Source organism: Phyllostomus discolor, chromosome 12, assembly GCF_004126475.2.
Source record: "Phyllostomus discolor isolate MPI-MPIP mPhyDis1 chromosome 12, mPhyDis1.pri.v3, whole genome shotgun sequence".
NCBI lineage: Eukaryota > Metazoa > Chordata > Mammalia > Chiroptera > Phyllostomidae > Phyllostomus > Phyllostomus discolor.
The window spans coordinates 5,761,679-5,788,463 of NC_040914.2; the positions used below are offsets into that span (position 1 = coordinate 5,761,679).

Sequence of the window (26,785 nt, forward strand, 5' to 3'; positions counted from 1 at the left end):
ACCAGGATAGTTCAAGGATCACCTTCCTGGATATGGAAATCACCAGTGATGGTGATGGGAGCAGGAGAGTGGCGGTGAGCCTGAAGCTACAATCATGGAGAGATGAGGTGTGGTGGTCTGGGTCCGAAGATGATGTGCAAGGTAGGCACAATCTGCTGCGATGATAAGATTCATAGCTGGGCCCTAGGGGAGAGGGTGGAGGGAAAATGGTCTGGAAGTAGCATCTGGGAGCACTTGGAAGGGCACAAGGGAAGGCATATATCCTCAGGGGAGACTGGGTTTGGGTAGAGATAAGAAAGTGACAGCTGTTTAGGGAAGTGATGAAAAAATGAGAGATTTTGCTTAAGATAGGTCACAAGCAGGGGAGGCCCCAGGAGTTGGGGGAAGGGAGATGGTGACAAAACAGGATGATGGGAATGTGAGAGAGGTAAGGGGGTGGGGGGCTGATGTGATCAGCAGGTGAGAGGAGCGTCTTGTGTTTACAAATAGACCATTCTGTGGAGACCTCAAACAGACTTCAGGGAACTTACGAAACGAACTTTCTAGGATTGGGAATTTTTTAATGGAAAAAATAGCGTTTTGGCTTTTCCTGCCCCTACCGGGCCTGTGTTCCCACAAAGCACCCGTGGGCTCAGACCCATCAGTCCATTTGGACAGGACAGGCGCTCGTCTCCTTCAGTGTCTGCTTATCCACCTGGCCTGCCCCCGTTTGAGTTCCGACCCCACCTTCAGAATACGCTCCATTTTGTAAGTGGAGGTGGATAAAACAACTCCTTATAAATTGTGCAGTAAGTGTACGTATGTGTGTCATTGATATTGGGGAGGGAAAACCCCTCTTCATCAGGTGGCCACAAAAGTGCATAAGTTTTCTCTCTTCCCCGGGTGGTAAGTCCTGGTATTGGGAGGACCCCCAAATATATCATTTTGATCAATACAAGGAGAGATAATGTATTCCTCTTCAGAGAAGAACCTCAAAAATTCCTTTAGGGAATGGTCAGTTAGGTGTACTTCCTATTGCTGGTAACTTTATGCCCAGCCCAGGGCATCAAAACTTTTCGTTAGTGGTTACTTGGCTAGTAGTTCGTGGGACTTACGCTGAGCACAAGTGCAGCATCTGAGAGTTTCCACTGCACTTTGAGGTGACCTTCAATTTCCATCAACCTCTTGCATTAATTACAGTGTCCCCAGAACTTTGACTGAAAGGGGGAACTTTAACTTTAGCAAATCTGCAATAAGCATGTTATTACTCAGCACATTTTTCTCCTCCTCACTCCCATGGGTAGCTGTGAACTGGGTGGTCAAAGACAGTGACAGACAGGAGCTAAAGTACAGTTGGTGTTGGTCGTCAGCTGGGGTTCTCCAAAGTATTACAGCATCTTCGGGTATTCTCGTCTGCCATACCAGAAGCTCTTGTTCTGCTACAGGCAAGAAGGTTTGGTTCCAGGACAGTTTGAAATATGTATTCAACACATACTTATTGAGCACCTAGCAAGCTTTAGTTTTAGGCCCTGGAAATAGAGCAATAAAGAAAGGAGACGGCCCCCAATCTGTGGCATTTACATTGTGATGCGAGGAAGGCAATACAATAAACAAATGAACAATGAATTATAGATCTGGGGGGTGAGTACTAGGAAGAAAAGTAAGGTAGGTTTGGTGTGCTTAGTATGGAAAACATGGCCTTTGAGGCTGAAATGCCAGCAATCCCTGAAGAACATTCAGGGCCTTGCCTTTAGGTCCACTTAGAGAGAGTGGACCTTTCCCTGAAAGAAGAAAGTGGCAAAAGATACTTTCCAACCAGAAACATTCCTTTGCCCTGATCAGCATTTTAGAGCGCAGCCTGTGACAGAGAAAGTAAACTTCTCTTTCACCCCATACTGCCCCTCTGTTTCTCACTTGACCTTTTCCCAGAGTCATTCGCCTGCTCAGGCTTGTCTCTTGGTAGTTAGCCAGGCAGCCAAGACTCTGTTTGCCATGTCCCGAGGATGACAGGGGAGACCAAATAAGGGGTAAGGTAGCCTGTGATTCATGAGAAGGGAAGAGAACTATGAAGAGGACACACCAAAATGACTTCATTAACCGGGGAGGCCTTGGTGGCCCACTGGTCACATGACCAATGTGGAACTTACAGATGAGCCCAGAAGCATTAGCTCATGGATTATGGATGTCTGTGTATGATCCTGGTCACAAATGTCATTTTATGTGTTGTTGCAGACAAGATCTTTCTGAAAACTCCTTGTGAAGGACTGTGAGGCCCAGGAACTTTGTAGTTTGATTACTTTGAAGTTTATTTGAAGTGCATTTTTCATCATCAGAAAGCCACTTTAGAAATGAGGGTAATTTAGTTGTTCTTTTTGAGATATGTAAGATGGATCTCACCAACAGCATCCTAGGTCCATGGCTTCAGAAAAGCCCCTTAATCTGAAGTTCCTAAATTCACGTGTCTGATAATTTGTCCATGTGTGTCCCAGGGTCTGTCATTTATAGTCTAGGGCGTGTTCTTTGAGGGGGAGGTGAAAAAAGACGAGATATTAGAATAGTTTGTGACATTTCAGAGGGCCACTCTATATAAATACACAGTATGTCTGTGCTAGGAATTTCCTGGGGTGATGAGGAAAAACGTCTAAAGTTTCCCTTGGCGGGGAGGGGGCGGTGGTCATAAAAGGTTGAGAGACACTGCTCTAGGGAGATGGTCTGTTCAGTGTTATCAGTTTCTGAAAATGGTCCATAATTCAAAAAAGGTTAAGAACCCCTCCGTGTGAATTAAAAGACTGTTCCATGAAAGACTTTGAAACTACTTATTTCGCTGTTGTTCATATGGACTACTGTATTTCTGGCCATGGATTTAGGTGAGGGTAGGAGTTATAGTCCTGTTGAAGTGCTAGCTGTGCAGTGACATGGACAGGAGTGCTGGTTTGCATTGTGCTGAGGGTTTATGGAATGTGAACTTTATATCTAAAACACAGGATTTTGAGCCTTATGATTTAAGTTGGCTTTGTCATTGTAAATACTCTTTCCTCATAAATACCTAGGGTTTATTTTAAATTTGTGACATCTTTTTTTTTTTTTTTTTTTTTTTTTTAGATTTTTTTTATTTCTTTTTAGAGAGAGGGAGAGAAACATTAGCTCTCCTATGCCCCCAGCTGAGGACCTGGCCTGCAACCCAAGCATGTGCCCTGACCAGGAATCAAACCAGTGACCTTTTGGTTTGCAGGCCAATGCTCAATCCACTGAGCCACATGGGCCAGGACCCTAGGGTGATTTTGAAGTTTCTGAATTACCTACCTTAATAATGACACCTTCCAGAACCCTGAACCTAGAGGAGATGAGATGGGTAGTTAGAAGTTTTCCATACTGTAAATAGTAGCACTAGCACTCAAGTATGTAGAACCTATCCAAAATGGGATTTATAGATCATCTTGAAATAAGGCTGATTATAAAATAAATGTCAACTTTGGAATTTGGCATGGTAGAATTAAACAGCTTTCTTACCTCTCTGGTATTTGGTACCTCTTCACTCACACAGTGAGTCTCAATCTTTGGAGTAAAGATATTTGCAGTGCAAATGGGTAACCATGGTGTATTTTTTAATTTTCTCCAGTACTGACCTTGGGCTTTCTGTACTTGAACTCTTTTTTTAAGATTGGTTGATTGATTGATTTTTAGTCAGAGGGGAAGGGAAGGAGGAAGAGAGAAATATCAGTGTGTGGTTGGCTCTCATGCACACCCTACTGGATACCTGGCCTGCAACCCAGGCATGTGCCCTGACTGGGAATTGAGCCGGCAACTCTTTGGTTCCCAGGCCAGCACTCAAACCACTGAACTATTCCGGCCAGGACTGCCCCTAAACTCTTAATCTCATGATAATCTAGTGGTGCAGGTCTTGGATCTGTGTGGTAGTTTTTCATTGCCTTACCTTAGGTGAAAATACGGAATTTTGTCATTTTAAGCATGGCAAATGGTCACACAGTAGAAAAACCAAAGGAGGGAGGGATTGAGTTGGTTTAGTCAGTTCTCTGACCTGAGGTTGTACTTTTGGTTTTCCGTATTCCCTATATCCTGTCAGTCACTACATTCATTTGGACTTTCCAGTGAAGTGTGTCACCCTTCTCTTTATTTCATTCCCACTGTCCCTGTGTTAGTCTGGTCTTCATAAAAGTAGAATATAGAAAAAAGTATGGTATCTCTATTCAGAGCTTTATACCAAATGTTTTAACTGCATCTAATGGATCAAAAACTATTATAATCTTCACAAATCTTATGTTATTGGCCTCTATATCAAAAAGAACCCTCCCTTTTGAACTGTTTTTAAGGAAGAGATCTGAGCCGGCCTATGGAATTTAGCTCAGTGGGGCCTGTGGAGGGAAAGCCAACTGAGTCTCCTTACCCTAGTGAATTCAAGTTGCAGTGAGCAAATGCCCTTTCCCAGACAGGCCATTGTCAAGATAGCCTCAAGATTAATGGTGCATTCCTCAGCAGGAAACATAGTCTGGAGGTCACAAAGGGGGACTTTTGCTAAGAAACTTGCCAAAAAACACTAACTAGGTCTAGAACAGATATAAATCACACACAGGGAGGCCTTCACATCAACTTGGGCTGAGTTTTATTTATAGTGTCCTCAAGGTTGTTCTCGTACTAACATTCTTAGCCTTTTTTCCTAACCTAAAAAGATTTTAAAGTGAAACTCTCCTGTTTACTACAGAATGCTGTTGACACCAGATGTGTGGGTTTTTCCACATCAAGTAATTCTTGAGTTCTCAGTGGACACTGGTGGAGTGTCCCACTCAATTTTGACAGTAACTACCCAGAGTTGGCACAGACCTGTGGGGGGGCTCCGCCTCCAGGCCACCCCCCTCCACCCCTCCACGTATGAGAATAAGTCTACCAAGACATGATCTGCTTGGGGAGGAAAGGTGGCTGCTCTCTCAAAGGAGAAGGGCCAAGAGCTTTTTCCTCAATAGGCTTTTATTGGGTTCATTTTGCACAGGAATACAGGTAAAGCTCATTAATCATTGCCAGGCAGTAAGGATTAAACAATGGATAACAAAGAACTCTGAGGGCCTATTTTGAGTAAGGGTCAGATAGCTAAAGAGCTATAAAACTTTGAGGAACAAACTTACTTCTTGCTTGGACCCTTATCATTTAATTGAGGGTATTCTAAACAAAGCAGGTTTCACAGGATTTTACATATTCTTTCTTAGGCCTGATCACAGGGCTGCTCCACCCTCTGTCATTGTTTCAGGCTTAGGTGGAGCAAGGGAAGTGAGGCAGCCAGGAGATTAGATTTCTCACAGACAATGAGGACTCAGGTTTTGTCAAAGCCAAGGGGCGAAGGTCCATCACCTGCTTTTGCTGTAACCCCCAAAGTCCTTCCTTGGGGGCCTCCCACGTGTGGTGCCTGTCTTAGGTCCTTCCCCCCTTAGGGAATCTTACCCATCATTGGCTATCCGACCAAGCATTGAGGGCCAGGCAGGGTGAAATAAAACTAGCAGAAGCAGCGCTCCTACCAGGGAGATAAGCTTTTGTCTCCTCGGTGGCTTGAGGTCCATGATTGCTCCCTCAGCCTTAGCCTTGGTTTGGGTTACAGCTCCTGAAACCAGGCAGGGCGGTTCCCAACACAGACCCAACTGGTTAAGGGCTCACTCCTGCAAAACTGCACCTTCCTCCTAGATGCCACTTAAAAATCCCAGGTTGTCTGCCCTGGCTGGTGTGACTCAGTGGATTGAGCACCAGCCTGCGAACCAAAGGGTCTCTGGTTTGATTCCCAGTCAAAACACATGTCTGGGTTACAGGCCAGGTCCACGGTTGGGGGGGTGGGGTGCAAGTGGCAACCACATATTGATGTGTCTCTCCCTCACTTTATCACTCCTTTCCCTCTCTCTCCAAATAAAGTCTTTTTTTTTTTTTTTTTTTTTTTTTAAGGAATGTGGGGTCTAAGCACTTTCCAGCTTTATTAAGAGGCTTATACATTTTTTGCTGCATGTAGTGTTGTTCCCATGTTATGAAGGAGGAAATACAGGGAGGCTAAGAAAATACCCCCAAGTAACTTCAGCTAGGGAGAGGCAGCTGTTCCTGCAGGCTTAGGTACTTTACTGGAGTTCCTGCCAGGTCTGATCTGTCCTATACACTTTTACTAAATGTCTTCCTTATTTTGTGTTACTCCCCTACACCAAAGCCTTTGATCATTTCCTTTGTACCTTGTATGGCTTATAAGCCCTTTGAATTTAGTGTGTGATTGTGATATTTTAGCTTATGTGGTATATTTTTTCCTTTTTTCTATCCAAGGGAGCTTTGTGGCTATAATTGAATTATAAACCCCTGGAGGGTAAGAACCACATCCCCAGTCAGTGTCTTGTATGTAGGATGGCTTGCAGGGTTCCATTTTATGCCACCATTCTTCCCAAGGTAACTGTTTTATTTATTTATTTTTTGTTGTTCAATTAAGTTGTCCCCATTTCCCTCCCATTACTCTCCCCTGTCCCAGGGTAACTATTAACAATATCCCCTTTTATTTTGAAAAGTGTCTTATGTGCTCACCCTATTTACATACAATAGCTATTCATCAAACACTTGTGGCTTAGTACTGTTCAAGATACCAGGGAATTTAGTATATTGTTTTAAAATCATGTGGTTTATTATTTTTTTTTTAATCCTTACCTGAGGCTGCCCTCTCCCCACCCCCCCTTTTTTTTTTTTTAGAGAAGGGGTAGGGAAGAGAGAGAAACATTGATGTGAGAGGGAAACATTGATTGGTTGCCTCCTGTATGCACCCTGACTGGGGATCAAACCCACAACATGTGTTACAGGACTACGCTCCAACCAACTGAGCCACAACAGTCAGGGCTTACTTTTTTTTTTTTTTCTTTTAAGATTTTATTTATTTTTAGAGAGGGAAGGGAGGGAGAAAAAGAGAGAGAAACATCAATGTGTGGTTGCTGGGGGCTGTGGCCTGCAACCCAGGCATGTGCCCTGTGACTGGGAATCGAACCTGCGATACTTTGGTCAGGGCTTGCTTACATTTTTTTAACTGAAAGATTTAAGCAAACAAATGGGATCATAATTCATTGTTCAGATAAGGCTGCTGCTGACTCAAACTGTATCAAAAATACAGATGAGAAAGAAAACCTGTATGTACAAAAGTCGCTCCTTTAATTCCTTCCCCTCAAGGATTAGATTCATACATGTGTCTAAATTAAAAGTTTAAGAAAGGAATTATAGAAACCATTCTTTTGCTGTTTCCCTGTCTTTGGCTTAGATTTTCTGTACCTGCACATGTACATTTGCCTGTTTTTCACAAGCTCTGAGTATTCCATTATGTAAATGTCTCCCAGTTATTAACTGGCACAAACGAGATTTTTTGGTGGTGAATTTTCAGCTGTTGTAGGTCTGCGGAAACCAATCCCTTTGTGGATGTGGTAATAGGTGCCCCTGGTCTTTGAAACTCTTGAGTTACATGACTTTTTATTACTTTCTTTGCTTTTTGATACTGAGGAATAAACTGCTTTGTCTTTTGTGTGTGTGTTTGTGTAAAATACGATTTTCAAATGTCTAAGGGTTTTTGTATCAAATAATTTCTCTTTGACCATTATCCCTTAGAATTCTAAGAGGCTTCAGTGGGAAGAGAATAGCTGTTTTTAATGATGGAAGGGTGTGCTACTGTTACAGAACACAACAAAGGGGGCCTGGGATGATATACTATTATTGAAAGAAGGCCCCGGGTCCGTTATGTCCGCCGCCAGAGGAAAGACGTCTCTCAATGCCAGAGATTCATGAAAAGGAAAGGAAACGTTTATTTAATGCTATACCAACTTAAAGTAGTGACCTAATGTCTTTATCAAAAAAATCCTAAAGTCCCTTAAAACACCCACAAACACACAGTCCTTCCTTCCTTCCCCCTTCCAGTTCAGAGTACCGTATCTCAGGAAAGGAAATAGAAGTCCATGGCTTAGGCAGTCCTCTGGTTCTTCCCAGTTAGTACTCGATCTCGACTGGGAGACCTCCCTGGGTTCCCAGCACTCTCAGTTGAGTTGCCGGGATCTCTGCTAAAACCAGGTGGTGGTTCCCCCTTCTAAAGCTGTGGGGGTCCCCACTCTGCCAGGCCGCGTGGCTCCCTCTCTCTGGGATGCAGGAGTCTCCACTCTGCTAAAGATGCGTGTTTCTCTCCCTCAGGGCTGCCGCATGGTTCTCTTCTCAGGGCTGCAGGAGTCTCTACTCCATCAAGGCCGCGTGGTTTTCCTCCACAGGGCTGCGCACGGCTCACCTCCTAAAGCAGCATGGTTCTCCCCAATGGCCACCAAGTCTGGGTTTTAAATCCCCGCGGCCAATCTTCCTCTGCAGCTTCATTTCTGACTCCTCCCACACTCAGCCTCACATGCCAGAACTCGTATCCTTCCAGCTTTACTGGGCTGCCATCATGAGTCTGGGCAGGCGTGGCCCCATGTCCTGGAACCAGTCCTCTCTGAGCTCCCACGCAGGCACTGTAACTCAGGGGACGCCCCCCCCCCCCAGTTATATCTGGGTGGGGAAGTTACTTCCATTCCCCTGGCTTAGAGCTGATCACAGCTACTTAACATATCTATGCAACCAATCAAAGGTTATAGATATGCCAAAGCTTAACTGCAAGGCTGTTGCTATGCTAAACAGCTCTCAATGGCCCTGCTCCATTTGTCCCTTCCCCCAACCCACACCATTGGGGGGGGGCAATGGAGACATCCCAAAATCTCCTGGGCACCTTAAGTTCTGGACCCCATTTTAAATGCCTATTTGGGGCCCCCCTCTTGGCTGCACCCTGTAACACTACAGCCTTTATAGCAAAGGATAAACCTGAGTAATACATGGTTGATACTGTTATAAGAAATGTGAACCCATTTATATGGAACGACAAAAGGCTATGGATCACATAGCAACAGTGATCCTGAGAAAGAAGAACAAAGTTGGAGGAATCACACTACCTAATATCAAACTATACTATGAGGCCATAGCAATCAAAACAGCATGGTACTAACGTAAAAACAGACACATACATCAGTGGGACAGAATAGGAACCCCAGATAATAAACCCACACCTTTCTAGCAAATTAATATTTGGCAGAGGAAGCAAGCACACACAATGGACTAAAGATCATTTATTCAGTAAGTGGTGTTGGGAAAATTGGACAGATACATTCAGAAAAGTGAAATTAGACCACTTTCTTATACCACACATAAGAATAAATTCAACACAGATCAAAGACTTAAATGTTAGACCCCAAACCATAAAAATCCTAGAAGAAAACATAGGCAGTAAAATCTCGGACATTGCTCATAGTAATATTTTGTAGGATATATCTCCCCAGGTAAGGGAAACAAGAAAAAATAAACAAATAGGACTACATCAAACTAAAAAGATTTTGCACAGCAAAGGAAATCACCAACAAAATAAAAGACAACCCACAGGATGAGAGAACATATTCACCAATACATCTGAAAAGGGGATAATATCCAAAATTTAAAAAGAACTTACAAAACTCAACACACACACACACACACACCCACAAACCAATTAAAAAATGGGCAAAGGGGCTGAAGATGCTCAATGTCACTAATCATCAGAAAAATGCAAATTAAAATCATGATAAGAGATCATCTCACACCTGTCAGAATGGCCTATCATCAATAAATCAACCAACAAGTGCTGGGGAGGATGTGAAGAAAGGGGAACCCTTTTGTACTGTTGGTGGGGATGTAGATTGGTGCAGACACTGTGGAAAGCAGTGTGGAGGTACATCAAAAAATTAGAAAAGGATCTGCCTTTTGACCCAGTGATCCCACTTCAGGAAATATATCCAAAGAAACCCAAAACACTAACTCAAAAGAACATAAGCACCCCAATGTTCATTGCAGCATTATTTACAGTTGCCAAGATAATGGAAGCAGTCCAGTATTCATCAGTAAATGAGTAGATAAAACAACTATGGGGCATTTACACAATGGAATACTACTCAGCTGTAAAAAAAAAAAAAAAAAAGAAAGCTTTATCACTTACAACAACATGGATGGACCTGGAGAACATTATGCTAAGTGAAATAAGCTAGTTAGAGAAAGACAAATACCATATGATTTCACTCATATGTAGAATCTAATGAGCAAACAGAACTAATAAGCAAAATAGAGACAGACTCATAGATGGAGAGCAGGATGACAACTAAGGGGAGAAGGTAGGGGGGTGGAGGGATTGAGGAAAAAACTCATGGACATGGACAAAAGTGTGGTGATTGCTGGGGGACAGGCAGTATAAACGGATTAAATGGTAATGGGAAAAATACAATAAAGATTTTTTTTAAGTCACCCCAAATTATACAGTTTTTTTTTTAAATTTATTTATTTTTAGAGAGGGAAGGGAGGGAGAAAGAGAGAGAAACATCAATGTGCAGTTGCTGGGGGCCGTGGCCTGCAACCCAGGCATGTGCCCTGACTGGGAATCAAACCTGCGATGCTTTGGTTCGCAGCCCGTGCTCAATTCACTGAGCTACGCCAGCCAGGGCACAATAAAGATTTTTAAAAATGAACCCTTGTCAGTCTATGTGATAGCTTCTGACTACACATAAGATTGAGAGTTCTGTAGGGGTAGAACATCTGAACAGGGTGTTTTTATTATGGGAGATAAAATTTTAGTGTCTTGCCCTGACCAGTGTGGCTCAGTTGGTTGGAACATCTTCCCATAATGGAAAAGTCGTGAGTTTGATTTCTGGTTGAGGCACATACATGCCTAGGTTGCGGGTTTGATCCCTGGTCCAGGAGGCAATCAATAGGTGCTTCTCTCTCACATTGATGTTTCTCTCTTCCCCTTCCTCTCTCTCTGAAAGCAGTGAAAAAAAAAATGTACTAAGGTGAGGGTAAAAAAAAAATTTTTTTTTAGTGTCTGTAAATACAGATTTGTTGGCATGAAAGCCCTGGTTATTTACATTTTGTCTGAGATTACTCTTATGCTACAATAACAGTTGAGTGAGAACTGTGTGGCCCACAGCATCTGAAATAAATCCAGTCTTTGCTTTGCAAGGTTTTCAACGTGTAAGAATTTCAGTTACCAGACTTTCATTAAATAATTTGAGTCCCCTAACAACAGGGCTCAGATTTCAGGGCTCAGGGTTATAGGGTTACAGGGTTATATGGTTATAGGGTTCCCAGGTTTTCACTGTAAACTGCACATTCACACTGTGATTCGTCATTGCATGCCTGTTAGTTCATACACAACAAAGCATGTAGGTGTGCTGCCTTCTTGTTTCCTATAAACCTATATGATAATGATATATATATAGTGATAAACTATATATATCATTTGATATATATATATCAAACTGCCTATATGGCAGTTTATAAACATGGTTAATCAGTAGAGGGAATTGGCCAAAAAAGACTCCAGTGCAGCAAAGAGAAAAAGTGGTAATGCCAGACGTGGAATTCTGGTGGAGCATAAGTGGAGTGATAGAAGAACTAGCTGATTGTGGGAATGTTGATTCTACGTCCAGTTGAGAGACTGGGTATGCAGACAGAGGAACTTGGTGAGGGCCCACTTAGTGACAGAGATGTGGAAAGTGGTTGTTGCAAAAAGGATAATGTCTCAGAGGAAATAACATGGGCAAAAACCTCCACAAGAAGTAAAGTAACTCTCAGAATAATTCTATTACATTGAAAGAGCAAAGATAAAAGGCTGGGTGGAGGCTGATACAAAACTTGAAGGAAATATGACAGTTGCCTTGGGCTATTTGAGAAGATACTTGCTTCATATCCTAAGTTACACTATGACTGAAGACCATTTCAATCACTGTTCAAAGTATGCATGACAATTTTTATTTTACAAAGGAATTTAAACTTTTAAAAAAAGATATTTATTTATTTATTTATTTATGCGGGGAAGGGAGGGAGGAAGAGGGGGAGAAACGTCAATGTGTGCAATGACTCTCATGTACTCCCTACTGGGGACCCAGCCCTCAACCCAGGCCCTGACCAGGAATCAAACTGGTGACCCCTTGGTTTATAGGCCTGCACTCAGTCCACTGAGCCACACCAGCCAGGGCTCAAGTTCCTACTGTTTTAACTTAATGGTAATAAGCAAATGTTTGTTTTACTGGTTTTTTATAGTATACCTTTATAACCCACAGTTTTTAATGTTTTGACCAAAAAACTTTAAAGGTCTTGCAACAGTCACATTTTTTTCCTGTTGTTTTGCATGATTCCATACTGGCATGCAAAGCAAGTACTGCCTGTTTGTGCTATTTGACCCCTCATAAAGTTTACTGACATTTGCTTTAGAGAAGACACCTGGTTTTGGAGGAGGAAGGCCATTTCATGACAGGCTGCAGGCTTGTGAGATGACCGGGCCTTTTTATGAGACTGGCAGGGAGCCAAGGTGTTCTTTTGTTTGTAACACTCACAGGAGTGAAAAGTGTAGCACAGACTACAATCTTAGGAAAATCATTTTCTGTTTGTTTTAAAAGTTTAAAAGTAAACTGACTCTGAATGAGTATGAAAATATGAATAAAAGAACACCAAGTTCAAGGCGGTTGTTAATTGCAAGTGGAATTGAAGTACAGGGTATACAAAGTATTTCAGCTCTATCAGTGTTTTAGTCCTTTAAATTGTTAGAATTTGGTAAAGCTGAGAAGCGGATATACCAGTGTTAGGATGTTTTCTCCACTTTTCAGAATGTTTGAAATATTTCATTAAGGTAAACTTATTTTTCAGAATCAGCACAGCTGCATGGGACAAATACCAGCCAGTGGTATCCATCGCTGCAGATGCTCATCAAAACATGAGAAAAACATACACACAGACAACCGAGTCCTGTGGGGAAATAGGGACGAAACAGCCACTCTCTCTAGTGGAGAGCGCCCTGAGTCACCGCCTGAGCAGGCTTTTATTAAGAATACAGATACAGTTTGCGGATTGCTGCAGTTCTGTATTTTTGAAGAATAAGTAGACACCATCCTCCTCAGCCTGTGAATTAAAGTAGATTGGCAGTGCCTGGGAGCCTGAAACCAGGCTAACATTTCTGTGATGTCCGTGTTAGGAGGTGACAGCAGATGATTCCAACCAGCTTCATACAGAGAGAAATTGTCTGAGCCGTTGGCTGGGTGTCTTGGTTAAAGTTTTAGTGGTTTTATAACCTGAGAAACCTGTTTTCCATGACAAAGACTCACCTGTTTGGCAATTTTGTAATAGCTAATGTTCAAAATGCCTGCCGGGGTTTTAAAACTAAATGGTTCATATATCATGTAGTTGATTTTTTTTTTCCAGAGAGAGGAGAAGGGAGGGAAAAAGAGGAGAATCCTCATTGTGTAAGAGAAACATCAATGTGTAAGGGAAACCTCAGCTGATTGCCTCTTGAACACCCCCAACCCAGGGACCTGGCCCACAACCCAGGATGTGCCCTGACTGGGAATCGAACCAGCGACCCTTCGGTTCACAGGCCAGTGCTCAGTCCACTGAGCCACACCACCTGGGGCAGTACCGTGTGATTTTTAACCATTTCTGATGATTTTCCAAGAGAATATTACCATTTCTTGAAGACAGAAATTCTACTTTTGCATATTCTGAAGTGAATGTATCCGAATTCAGTTCCCTTCAGCTTTTCCTACTCTGCATTTTAAGAACATACAAAGTTTTTAATTTTGCATTAGCTTTTGTGAACATACAATGTAAGACATCTTTCATGATTATTTCTTAATGCTACTCTAAAACCAGTATATCATTTTGTCATCTCCAAAATAATAGAATTATTAAGAAAGAGCTTTTTGGACTGTCCAACCAAATATCCCTCAGCCTTAGCCAGTTTCTTTGGTATAATGTTGTCTCTGACCCTGTCAGAGAGTGTGACTGAAAACAGAGGCCCGGTTGAGGGCCTGGCCTTGGTGAGCCCTGAGATTGCAATAAAGGTCTTCAGGAATGTTGTTTTCCCCACTGCCTGTGGATTTTCCAGTCCAAGGGGTCGTTACATTAGGTCATTACTCCCTAATCAGACCACTGTGGATCAAATGCACACCCACGTCTGCTGCTCACTCGGCCTAACCACCCAGCCAGGCCTGTGTCCTTGTCTGTAAAGCGGGGCTGTTACTGCATGATTCACCGTTTTATCGTGACCGTTAGAAACAGTGCACATAATGTGCCTGACGTAGTGCTTGGTGAAGGCAGTAAACGGGGTGTCAAGAAATAAGTGATGCTCTGCATTTTTATTTTGGTCTACCAAAGTATAGTACACTGACCTTTTTTTTTTTTTTAAGTACTTTTGAGGAAAGTAAGTCATGGAAGCCATCTTACGTACTGAAAGTATTTCTGACTTTTTGTACAAGCTTTTTGGAGAACAATGAAAGAGAAAATGTATTGATGTTGTTTGGGGTGAAAGTCAAGAATGCATAGCCTGTGTTTACCAAAGGAACACTGTCTCCTTGGAAACAAATGAGCAAATAAAAACAAACTTACTTTTCATGAGTTTACTTCTCTCAAACCTAGAGAGTAGAAATTTATATCACACAGGCTCAAAAGCAATTTAGTTAGTAAAAGCATGTGACAAATGAGATTCTCCTCCATTCAGTGCAGCGCTCACAGGAAGACTTGCCTCGACACAGCAAGGGGACAGTGACTGCCACCTTCACTGAGCCTAGCTTCGGCCAATTAATCTGCAACCTAGAGCTCTTTTACTTTCAGTCAAATAAAATTTGACTAAAAAGATAACCTCTTCTCTTTTTTTTATTATAGGAATTTTCAAATGTACACAACAAAGTAGTGAAAACAGTTTTATGGGCCCCTATAGACCATCATTCAGCTTCAACGATTACCAATATTCTGTCTTTCCAGACAGACTGTATTTTCTCTCTTAAGGTTTCTCTTATAATGGAGGCATTTTTAAGTTTCCCTGGGACAAAAGTGAAGTCTCTCCATCTCCTACTCAACCCAAGGAACCTGAAAACAGGCTGCTTTTGAACATAAACTATGAAAAGAGTGTGAGATAATTGAGAGCAGCTGTCTGAGACAGAACGGCCTCCCAGGCCCAAAAGATTTGTAAGGAAGGGATCGACACATCTGTCGAAAGAACATTCCAGGTTGGAAAGATGCGTCCCAAAGGCAGACCTGAGAGAGAATGTGCAGAGGTGAACCCCACAGTAAATTTCTCTTCCTTGAATCCAAGTGACATGCTTGCTCTCCGAGGTGGTGTGCTGGTGAATGGAGACATACAGCTACTTCCCCTGACAGCTATTTTCTTAGTATCCTCTCATGCACCTGTCTTGGTAGCAGGAATCAGCACCCCTGTGTCTCATCAGCGCCAGCACTACGTGTGTGTGTCTGTGCCTATAAGTGAGGGCCACGTTCCGGGCAGTGTTGACTGACCTCCCCAAGGAAACTGCCACCCACTCCTGGATAGGCCTTTTCCCCCCTCTTCTTTACAAACCCTCAGGCTCCCATACGTGTACAGAGTGTGTATCTGGTACCCGTACTTATGGAAAGCCACCAAATTTCCACCCTTTATACTGTGGTTACCCTGTTGAATTGGTATCTGGTCATTCTTGCCTTGAGCTTTGTTTAGCCCTCTTTTGGGTTTTGTTTTATCTTTTTTACTTTTTAAAAAAACTATCATTGATTGATTTTAGAAAGAAAAAGGGAGAAAGGAACATCAATTTTGTTGTTCCACTTACTTATGCATTCATTGGCTGGTTCTCGTATGTCCCCTGACTAGGTGTGAAACCCACAACCTTGGCATATCATGATGATGCTCTAACCAGCTAGGCTACCTGGCCAGGGCTCGGGTTTTGTTTCGAGGCGCAATACTATATGGTTCACCCACTTAAAGTGTACAGTCCCATCCTTGGGTCTTTGTCCAAAAGTCTATACCTGCAACTACTCAGAAAACAGGAACACACAGCAGTCAGGGTGCTTTCCAGGGCTCTCAGCTTGGCGGAGCATTGGGCAGGCTGTTGCTGCCTCTGGTAGTTGGGTGCTCCCTGCCATGATGTTGATTTCAGTTTTGGGTCACCAGTGAGTCGATCTGGTGTGAATCCTCACGGTTTTTATCTTGGTAGCAGTGCTGCCACTGACATTTGACCAGCCATGAATCATATACCAGAGAGCTCTCCTGCCATGTTTTCCCTGGGCTGTGTTAATTGGGTATGTTTTGTAACCTTTGGCACACTGTTGAAAGTACCTGCTCCAAATGCATACCCAGCTAGTTCCGGTTGGTGTGTTATGGACAAAAGGTGTCCCTATTTGTTACTTTTAAAAGATTTTGTTTATTTTTTCCCCTATTTACTGATTTTTAGAGGGAGAAAAGGAGAGAAACATTGATGTAAGAGTTGTATCTTGTACGTGACCAACCTGGGATTGAACCTGCAACCAGCACCCTTTCCCTTTGCGGGATGATGCACAACTAACTGAGCCCCACTGGTCAGGGATATCCCTATTTTCTCTAAAAGCTGCTTTGGTAGCCCTGGCCTGTGTGGCTCAGTGGATTGAGTGCCAGTCTGCAAACTAAAGGGTCGCTGGTTCGATTTTCAGTCTTGGCACATGCCTGGGTTGTGGGCCAGGTCCCTGGTTGGAGGCGTGCAAGAGGCAAACAGCTGATCAGTGTTTCTCACATGTCACTGTTTCTCTCCCTGTCTTTCTCCCTCTCTTCCCCTCTCTCAAAATAAATAAAAATATTTTTTAAAAGAATACTGCTTTATTAAAGTATTATTTACATACCAAAGATCACTTGTTTTAAGCATACAGTCAGTCCAGCCCTGGCCAGGTGGCTCGGTTGGTTGGAACATCGTCCTATGCACCAAAGTTCTGCGGGTTTGATCCCAGGGCAGGGCACGTACCGGAGGCAACCAATCGATGTTCTCTCTCACATCTGTGTTTCTTTTTCTCTCTGCCTCTCTCTTCCTCTCTAAAATCAGTAAACATATTCTCAGGTGAGGATTAAAAGTAAGTAAATTACGAATTTTAAGTGATTTATGTGGACTTCAAAAAAATATTAAGCATACAATCCAGTAATTTTTGTACATTTACAAAGTGTACAACCATCCCCACAATCCAATTTTGGAACATTTCCATCATCTCAAAGACCCTTGGGCCCATTTTCGATGACTCCTCCACCACACTCCCCAGCACCAGGAGCCATTAATCCGTATCCTGTCCTATTGATTTGCCTTTCTGGGCTTGTTGCATGATGCTATTCATGTCACATGTCCCGATAAGGTACTTTTTTAAAAGTATATTTTATTGATTTTTGCTATTACAGTTGTCTCATATTTTTCCTCCTTTATTCCCTTCCATCCTGAACCTCCCTCCCACCCGTATTCCCCCCACCCCATTAGTTCATGTCCATGGGTAGTACATGTAAGTTCTTTTGGCTTCTCCATTTTCCTATACTGTTCTTAATCTCCCCTCATTTAATTTTGTGCCTACCATTTATCATCTTATTCCCTGTACCTTTTCCCTCATTCTCCACCCTTGCCCTCATTGTAGGTAGTGAATTCTTTCATTTAAAAAAAAATAGTAAGTTCTCAGTTTATTTATTTTTGGGGGCGAAGGGAGAAAGAGAGGGAGAGAAACATCAATATGTAGTTGCCTCTTTTGCACCCCTAACTGGGGACCCAGCCCAGAACCCAGGCATGTTCCCTACACTGGGAGTGGAACTGGGGACCCTTTGGTTTGCAGGATGGCACTCAATCCACTGAGCCACACCAGCCAGGGCAGCTTATTTATTTTTTAATTCAGTTATTGACTTTAGAGGAAGGGAAGGAGAAAGAGAGCAAAACATCAAGTCATTGTTCCACTTAATATATGTATTCATTGGTTGATTCTCATGTGTACCCTGACCAGAGATTGAACTTTTAACCTTGGCATATTAAGATGACATTCTAACCAACTGAGCTACCTGGCTGGGGCCTTTCATAGGTTTTTGTGGAAATTTAAGTATGAAATGGTCATCTGGGACAGAGAATGAATAGGGAAGTTTAAGAAAGTTTCTCACTCTGCCGGGAGGCTCAAATGATCGGAGCATGATCCTGTATACCAGAAAGTTGGGGGGGAAGCAACCAATAGATGTTTCTCCTTCACACTGATATTTCTCTCTCTCCCCCTTCCCCTTTCTCTAAAATTAATACTTTTTTTTAACTTTCTATATTTTTAAAGATTTTTATGTATTTATTTTTAGAGAGAGGGGAAGGAAGGGAGAGAAACATCAATTGGCTGCTTCTCACACGCCCCCAACCAGGAAACTGGCCTGCTACCCAGGCATGTGACCTGACTGGGAATCAAACTGGAGACCTTTCAGCTCTCCACGCAATGTTCAATCCACTGAGCCACAGCAGTCAGGGCTAAACATATATATTTTTTCTTTAAGGGAAATGAAGGGAGGGCAGGAAGAAAAGGAAGGGAAAGGGGGGAAGGTTAGGTTTGTCATGAGGGGCGCTAAGAGTGCCAGCGTGCTTCCTTCCTGGCCTCCCATCACCTGCCCTGGTCTTTCAGTGCCCAGCTCCCCTTGCTGTGTGATGGGATATATATTCAGAAGGACCTTGAAGTCTCTGTTTCACTTTTGAATGTCATAATTCTGTACTGGAAATGTGTGTCTTTGATAATGGGGGTAGGCACAAAATCAACATGCAACTAAAATACAGTTACATTGGGTGAGTTGATGTCTTTGTTGTTAGATGATGTGCTTTTTTTCTTGTACAAGGAGGGAATCACCAACATTGTAAAAACAGCTCACAGAAGGACTGCTTGAACTGAGGCTCTGGCCCTCATGTGGGGGCTCCGGAAAACTGTGGGCCTTCTCCTGTGGGTCTGGGCCTGTTCTCTGCTGCCGGGGTTGCCCTGCTGAGCTAACTGGTCTCTGCTTTGTGTTTTAGACTTTTGCCGAGTTCCAAAGGTAGTGGGAAGATGCCGGGCCTCCTTCCGCAGATGGTGGTACAATGCCACGGACGGATCCTGCCAGCAGTTCGTATATGGAGGCTGTGGTGGGAATGACAATAATTACCTGACCAAGGAGAAGTGTCTTGAGAAATGTGCTGGTTTCACAGGTTAGACAATGGTAGTTGAGGAAATATTATTAGGGTCAGTTTATTCATTGGGATGTGGGTGCCTTTTGCTCTTTACTAGTTCCTCACAGCTGAACCTGGGGGTCTAAAAAGCAGAAGAGACAGGCACAATGCGAAGGTCGCCCACACAGTGGTCTCACAGCTAGAGCAGGAGGTAGGGGGCGTGACTGCGTCTCCCCACAACTTCCTTTCTCCTGCTACTGAGTGCAAGTCCTGTACCAGACTCAGTGTAGGAGGAAGTGGCTTCCCCTTGAGCAGAGTCCCCAAGTCCACTCAGACAGGCTGCCCTACTTGCTCTCTGGGCATTTGGATTATTTTTTTTACCTCTGGGACAAATGACTTGAGGAGCTCACCCAGCCAGCCAAGTTCTGAGTCAAGTTAAAACTAGAACATACTTCCTGGAGTCCATCCTTCTCCCAGGCCTCGCCTGCAAGGACTCTGTGAAATCAAGAATCCTTTCACCCTAACAGTCTCACTATTTAAATAAAAACTTAAAGCCCCACACTGAGCTGCGAGGGACCTCTTGATGACAATGAGACATTGGCCCCTGGGGCCTGCTGCTTTCCAAGTGTTCCTGAGACTCAAGGATTTGACCAGCCAAACTGTCAAGCATTTTCACTGGCAATCTCCCTAACATCGTTACACTGACTTCTCACATTCTTTCTTGATGGCTTGGCATCGACATTAGGACTCTGAATTCTGATTCTGTGTCAGAATGTGCTGGTGCCTTTACTGCTCCTTGCACACCACCAGTCTGCGAGTCCATGTCCTACATCTTTGTGGGGTTTTTATGTCTCCTCAGTCACTGGCTGCAATCTCAGTGGGCCCTGTGCTCTGCATTCAAAAGTCAGATAAACGTATGTACAGAGGGGGAGGAAACAGTGGTCTTCAGTGGCTGTGACTGGAGGTTTGAAACAGTGCAGAGCACACAGCCTACCAGTGACTGAGCGCCTTAGGAATGCCTTCCTGATCTTCGTGTGCCTGGTGCCCAGCAGGTGCTCAACAAGTGTTTGGAAAGCTGGGGTGGCGGGATACTGTTTTTGGATCATACAGTCGAGCTCCACCCCTTTCAGGGAGCAGCTGGCAACTTGACCAGATGGTGACTGAGGAAAATAGCATTTATTGTAATTTTCCATCAGCTAGGATCCAGTGTGGGGGGAGGAATTAAGAGGAATATTTTTGTTACTTTTTATGTTCTTCTGTAATCAAGAGTTGACTGTAAGGCCCTGATCAGGGTGGGTTAGTTAGTTGGGCATCGGCCTGCAAAGTGAGAGGTAACTAGTTTGGTTCCCAGTCAAGGCACGTGCCTGGGCTGTGGGTTTCGTCTTTGGTAGGGTGTGTTCAGAGAGGCAACCAATTGATGTTTCTGACATCGATGTTTCTCTCCTTTTCTTTCTCCCTACCCCTCTCTCTAAAAATAAATAAATTAAATCTTTTTAAAAAGAAGAGTTGACTGTGGGAAGTGTACCTCTCTGTTCTGGTTGCTCTTTATTTTCTCAGGAAGATAGTTGTTTAAGGGTGCAAGCCGCAGGCAGTAAGGCATTAAAACAGGAGGTCACTACAAGGGGCAGGGGTGGTTGTGTTTTGCTGGCAGAAGACAGACAGCTGTTTTTGGTTCAGAGTCTGGCTCCAGGCTTCAGGGCCTAGAAAGCTCTTTCTGGGCACTAAAGCGTGGCTCCACGCACTGCACATCTCTTGAGGTGTCTTTTGTGCGAGAGCTTGGACTGCCAGAGCAGCTCGGTGCTGGAGCGTTTTGCCAGCATATTGTCTCCCAGGCAGGCAAGCTCTGTGGGAAGCCACATGGTAATGAGAATGCCAGTTTATTAATTTATAATGAGAACCAGAACCACCCAGAGGACCAGACACTCAGCAACCCTTACCTGCACCTGTCGTCCAGGTAGGCAGTTCTCTCGGCCAAATTCCCAGAAGATTGCTTGATGAGAGAAGTCAAACAAGGGGAGCTGGTTTGTGATGTGGATGTTCAAGGGCATCTGGTCAGGCCAGCCCTGTGCCTCTCCAGAAGGTCTGTGTCTGTTGGGACCAATAAGGAGATGAGGAGCCAAGATCCCTCCCTCCCGGACCCTGCCAGCTCTCCCTTTTTTGTGCTTCCTTAAGTGGCTAGCCTCTCCACGTCACCCAACTGCGTGTGTGTGAGAGAGAGAAAATACATGTAACATGAAATTTACCATTTTAACCATTTATAATTGTACAGTTCAATGGCATTAACTACATTTACATTACTGTGCACCCCCTTTTTAATTCAGTCGATGGGATAATACAGTTAACAGGTTATTTGACCTTGGAAATCATATTATCTTTTTACATTCATTTCACACGTCTTAACTCCAGTTCCCAGTGAGTTGCCAGTGAGTTGATCTTCAAGTTTAACCCACAAGGAAAATCTCAGTTCCTTATTTCCAAGTTCTGTCAGGCTTGTGGGCCCGCATGTGCATTGAAAGGACCACATAACGTAGAAATGGGAGTAGCTGTGAGAGGCCCACAGGGCACGACTGCTCAGGGACACAGCTTGTCTAGTTTCACTGGCGATCTTGGAGAAAAGTGCACTTTCTCACTATACGGTTTTGTTTTGTTTTGTTTTGTTTTGTGCCTTTGTAGAAAACACCGTTGATGGTCTGGCCACTAGCAGGAATGGAACAGATTCCTCTATCCCAAGTGGTACGTTCTTAAAGGATGCAGGTTGAATGAGGCCATCCAGATGGGTAACTGAAAGGACATTTGTAATCTGGGACTTGTACAAGGGCTTGCACCCTCTGGTTCCGTTTACTCGGCATTGGCAAACAAGGGCTCTGCTTGGGCTGCCACCTTTTGGCCCCTTGCCAGCATCTTTAACAGAAAGGAGAGCCGAGGGATTCTGCAGTGCCTCTGAGTGGGCCTCGGCTTCCTCCTGCGGGTCAGGGGATTGTGGTTGCCTCCCATGTGGCTCAGGCCCCTTCCTCCTCTCTGGGCTGGCCTCTGTCGTCTTACCGCCTCCCACCCCCACCTCTCCTGGCCTGTTCTGTTTCCTCTGCTCCCTGTGATCCTTTCCATCCCCCTCCTTGTGCTGAGTCCTGTCCTCTGCCACCCTGCCTCCATTCCCACGGCAGTCCTTGATCTCAAGCTTTGTGTTAGCTTGCTTTGTAGTGCTGACAGCAGCTGCCCTATTCCTCCTTTATGGTTAAGGATTCAGCTTCAGGAGCCTGGGGCGAGTGGTGCAGATGCACTAGCAAGTCCAGCCCAGCTTTCCCAAAGGCCAGTTCCCAGGCAGTTGGCCCTGTGGGGCAAGACCTGCTGTGGAAGGAGGGAATCTGCCCCCACCCCATTGGAGGACGGTCCCCAGTAGGCTAGTAGTCACACACCAGTTGCTCCTTGGCTCTGACTGTGATACCAGTGCTCATGTGAGAGTAACTGTTTATTCTGTGACTTGCAGAAAGCTGGAAGTTAGGCGAGAGTCACTCTCTAGGTTTGCTAGGCCAGGAGTCCTGTGACCATCCTGGCCATTGCTTTTCCTGTGCTCACTGTTAATTCTGAAGCCAGCCTCTCTAAAATCATCCAGCACCCTGGGGTGGCATAATAGCTCTGATTTCAGTCCTGTTTCAGAAGAAAATTTCCCCAGGAGAGTAAGGGAGGGGACTCCTCGCTGTGTAGAGAGTGAACTGGACTGGTTTCCTCATCACTCCAGATAATGTGGCTACAATTAGTTTTCATATCAACCCCTGGAGTGGAGGCGGGCCTCCCCACCAGCGTTCATTCAGTGTGTGCTGTAGAGCCCGTTGGAACCGGAGGTGATGGAGCAAAGCTGCCCTTGAAGGGGAGATCCACATCCTTCCTTCTAGAAACCAGTGTCCACAGTCACTCAGTGGGCCCTTCTAGACTCGGCCCCAGCCAGTCCACATGACTGCCCCTGCCTCCCTGACACGGATGTTTGTGTTTTAGTTCCCGGAAGGCGGGATTTTGATGACCCTTCCAGTGATGTTTTCGACTATGAAGGTATAATTTTTTAAAATTTATTTTTCATTTTAGATAGTAGAAAGTATAACTTGTAAAAAATATATGTAGGCAAAACGTATTTTCTTTACTTAGTTGGAATTGTGACACACTTCAGGATTTCCACTAAGGAAATTGTAGCTTGGGGCTTCCCAGCCTTTCCAAGGTGGTGGAATGAATGCATGGGAAGCCCAGGGCAGCAGCTGCAGGAAGCTGTGTGCAGGAGGAGGTACAGCTGCAGGCCCTGCTCACCAGCTGTGTAGCTGTGGGCAGGTGACTGTAGCTGTGCCTCTGAGTCCCTGAGTATAAAAACTGGGGCCCCAGACAGATCTCTTAGAGACCGAGGAGTGCATGGAAAGTGTTTCCCAACAGTGCCTGGTAGGGGAACCCCCCTCCCCAACAACATAGTCTGGCTGCACTGAGAAGGGTGCTACAAATGTGGAAGAGGGTGTCGAGGTGGGTCAGACCGAGCACATCTGTAGTTGACCAGTTTCTATGGCAGAGAGACAGCTCTCCCTTGGCTGGCAGCTGTGTGACTGCCTGGGAGCATTCTAGCTCCACTTTCCTCTGCACCCTGCTCACTTGTGCTTCTTGGGCCTTCCACTCCCAGAACACTGCACTGCCAAGGCAGTCACAGGGCCTTGTCGCGCGTCCTTCCTACGTTGGTACTTTGATGCTGAGAAGAACTCCTGTGACAACTTTATCTATGGAGGGTGCCAGGGCAATAAAAACAACTACCTCTCCAAGGAGGCATGCATGAGCCGCTGCTTCGGTGAGTCTGCCTGATCCCTGGATCCAAGAAGCAATGACGGGTGGACGGCCCTCCCCAAGTCCATCCCTTGTCCCTAAAAAAGGCTGTGAAAAAGCTGTCATTTGGCCTCCATCCTTCTCTGGCTCCCTGGCACAGGTAGGCTTTGGCCCCTAGGCATGTCCTAGGTCCCCACCAAGATGACAAGGCCTTGAAGAACCAGAAGTTGTACCTCAGAAAGAGCCCACTGTGAAGGCCCAGAGCTGAGGGAGTCTTCAGGAGGCAGCAGTTTTGGGGGGAAGAGGACCGTGAGCTGACCTTGGGGTTGTGTGTTCTCTTCCAGGCAAGCAGCTGTATCCTGTCCTGCCCCGCAGCACTAAAGGTAAGTGGCCTTTAGCCGCCACCCCCCACCTGCCTGCCTGACTAAACTCAGCTGTGTTTTTGCAGGCTCATGTTGTCTTGGACACATCATCGTTCACCACAAACATCTTGTGGTAGAAAGTTGTGTTTCTGCACAAGAACGGCAGCTTGGAATGTGTGGTAGATGTTTGCCCTACCACTGAGTAGATGGCGGGGGCTGGAGTGAGGCGGCTGGGAATACTGGAGGGTGCGAGTCCTGCTGTTGGGCACATGGGATCTGCTGCATGCAGGCCTGAGTCTGACTCCAGGTTCAGAGGGAACTCTGGTCCGTGGGGCGGACAGAGCTGGTTGTGGGTGACAAGGAGGAAGTTGGAGACCTTGGTGTGTGCGAGGCACAGCCAGTGTTGTCCCCAGGCAGTGTGGTCTGACAAGGGGGCTGGGCCTTCGCTTTTGTTTCTGATTCTGAGCCTGAGTCAGGGAGGACAGTGTTTGCAAAAGGACCTGCCACACTGGTTTGGTCTCTTTCCACCTGTTTCCCTAATAAGGAGCCCTGGCCTGGCCTGCTGCCTGCTCTGTTGTAGAGGAGGGGTGACGCTGGAACTGGTTTGCCAGGCCTGGGCAGAAAGCAGGCCATCAGGAGTGGTGTTGGTGGGGTAGGGTAGAGGTGGAGAGGGACTCGCTCCTATCTGATTCCATAGCCCGGCAGGGAGAGGCAACTGGGTAGTTGCCACAGGAGCCACATTCCTTAGGTGGAGTCCCACCTGGAAAGAAAGCATCTTCACTGACCAGTGGGGTGACCACTGTTGGATTTACCAAGGCCATTAGGAACACGAGGGTGCCCTCACAGCACTGCCCAGAACAAACCCTTGCCTCTGCCCTTACCTCATTCCACAGTCAGCCATCCAGCCACCTGCAGGCCCACCTTTGTCTGAGGCTGATGGTGGGGGCGGAGTAGACACAATACCTGGGGTTTTATGTTTCTACACACGCCAGAGATGTGTTTTTTACGTGGGCTTGGGCCTCCTGTACAGCTTGCCCCTAAGAGGTGGAGGGAAATGGTGTAAGTGGGGCTGTTTGTTCAAAAAGAAGGGACCCGAACAGTCACTGTTTGTGTGCACACTGTGCGGTGCCTGTGTTTGTTGGGAACCAGCGTGTTGGGACTGTTCTTCCGGGATGGGTGGGCAGTGTCAGTTCTCCAGACCTTCCCAGTTGGGTGGGGGGGGTGTGGCTGGGGGCTGCTGGGTCCTCGCCCTGAGCTGCCCCGCTCTGGCCGTGGCTGTCCTCATCCTACCAATCCTGAGGCCTCTCTCCCATCCCCAGTGGTGGTCCTGGCAGGGCTGTTCGTGATGGTCCTGATCGTCCTGCTGGGAGCCTCTACTGTCTGCCTGGTGAGGACAGCGCGGAGGAACCAGGAGCGCGCCCTCCACACCCTCTGGAGTTCCGAGGATGATAAGGAGCATCTGGTGAAGAACACGGTTGTGCTGTGAACACCTCGTCCCCGGGAGGCCACCCTTCAGGGCTCAGGACCCGCTGTCCACGAAGAGAACCCTGGGCGGGGCGGGGGCAGAGAGAACTATAGGGTATGTGTGTGTGCTTTTTAAAATAGAGTGATTGATTTGTATTTTTGTGATTATTAGGGCTTTTTGTCTGTTTGGTACTTTGGAAGCTAAGAGGGCTGCTTCCCGGTTCTCCCGGGGCGGTTCACTTTGGAAACCTCCTAATGGTTCACATCCGGACCAGCCCCGCCCCAGACCAGAAGTCAGCTCCTCTTCGATTCCTTTACTCCAGGGATAGTTTTCTTTGTTCACGTGGAAGCCTTGTTGACTCCTTTCCCATCACAGAAGTAGTGTTTTCATAGTTTCCTTTGTTTGATTTGTGGGGTTTTTCATTTTTAAATAAGCAGAAACAAAAGTTTTTTTAAAAAATTAGGATTCTGAAAAGAGTAAAATGTACAAGTTTAATAAAAGGGGTCTTCCCTTTTAAAATAAATTTCAGTGTGTGCTTTCTTTATATGAATACTTGCTTATTTATTTTAAAGATTCTGTTTATTTCTAGAGAGGGGAGAAGAGGGTGAGAAACACTGATGTATGAAGGAAACATCGACTGGTTGTGTCTCGGGTGTGACCAACAGTGAGACTTGGCACCTGGCCTGCAACCCAGGCATGTGCCTGACCAGGAATCCAGCTGATGACCTTTTGGTTCGCAGGATGGTTCCCAACCACAGAGCCACACTGGTCAGGGCAGGACTGCTAATTTAAATTCTACCAGAATTATCATAGGACACTACATGAAATGTCCCATTCTAGAAACAAACGCCTTTAAAAAAAAAAAGCATCTTTCAGATCTTTCGGCAGGGGGTGTTGTTTTTTTCAAGGGAGGGAGAGAAGCATCAATGTGTGGTTCCCTCTCATGCACCTCTCACTGGGGACCTGGCCTGCAACCCACCCATGTGCCCTGACTGGGAATCGAACCAGTGACCCTTTGGTTCACAAACTGGCACTCAATCCACTGAGCCACACCAGCCAGGGTGAGATCTTTTTGAATAAAATACATCTTACATTACAAACTGAGTGTTCACAAAGCTCTACCAAACTACACTTAGCCTTACCACTTATGGTGAGTTCTGGTATTTTCTATTCCTGTT

The 26,785-nt window shown here is 45.2% G+C and overlaps 1 protein-coding gene across 4 annotated transcripts in view; it reads left to right on the forward strand.

Annotated features, from left to right (window-relative positions):
• SPINT2 (serine peptidase inhibitor, Kunitz type 2) overlaps positions 1–26,081 on the forward strand; it is a 29,668-nt gene extending 3,587 nt beyond the window's left edge. The window contains exons 2-7 of one of the 4 annotated variants that reach the window (XM_028529098.2): positions 18,861–19,031; positions 21,666–21,725; positions 22,983–23,036; positions 23,644–23,805; positions 24,125–24,163; positions 25,462–26,081. In XM_028529098.2, coding sequence (XP_028384899.1) covers positions 18,861–19,031; positions 21,666–21,725; positions 22,983–23,036; positions 23,644–23,805; positions 24,125–24,163; positions 25,462–25,628 — 653 coding nt within the window. In that variant the 3' untranslated portion in view covers positions 25,629–26,081. The remainder of the gene's footprint in view (positions 1–18,860; positions 19,032–21,665; positions 21,726–22,982; positions 23,037–23,643; positions 23,806–24,124; positions 24,164–25,461) is intronic. The other 3 variants (XM_036013184.1, XM_036013183.1, XM_036013185.1) reach the window with 3 other exon arrangements.
• Positions 26,082–26,785: the final 704 nt, after the last annotated feature.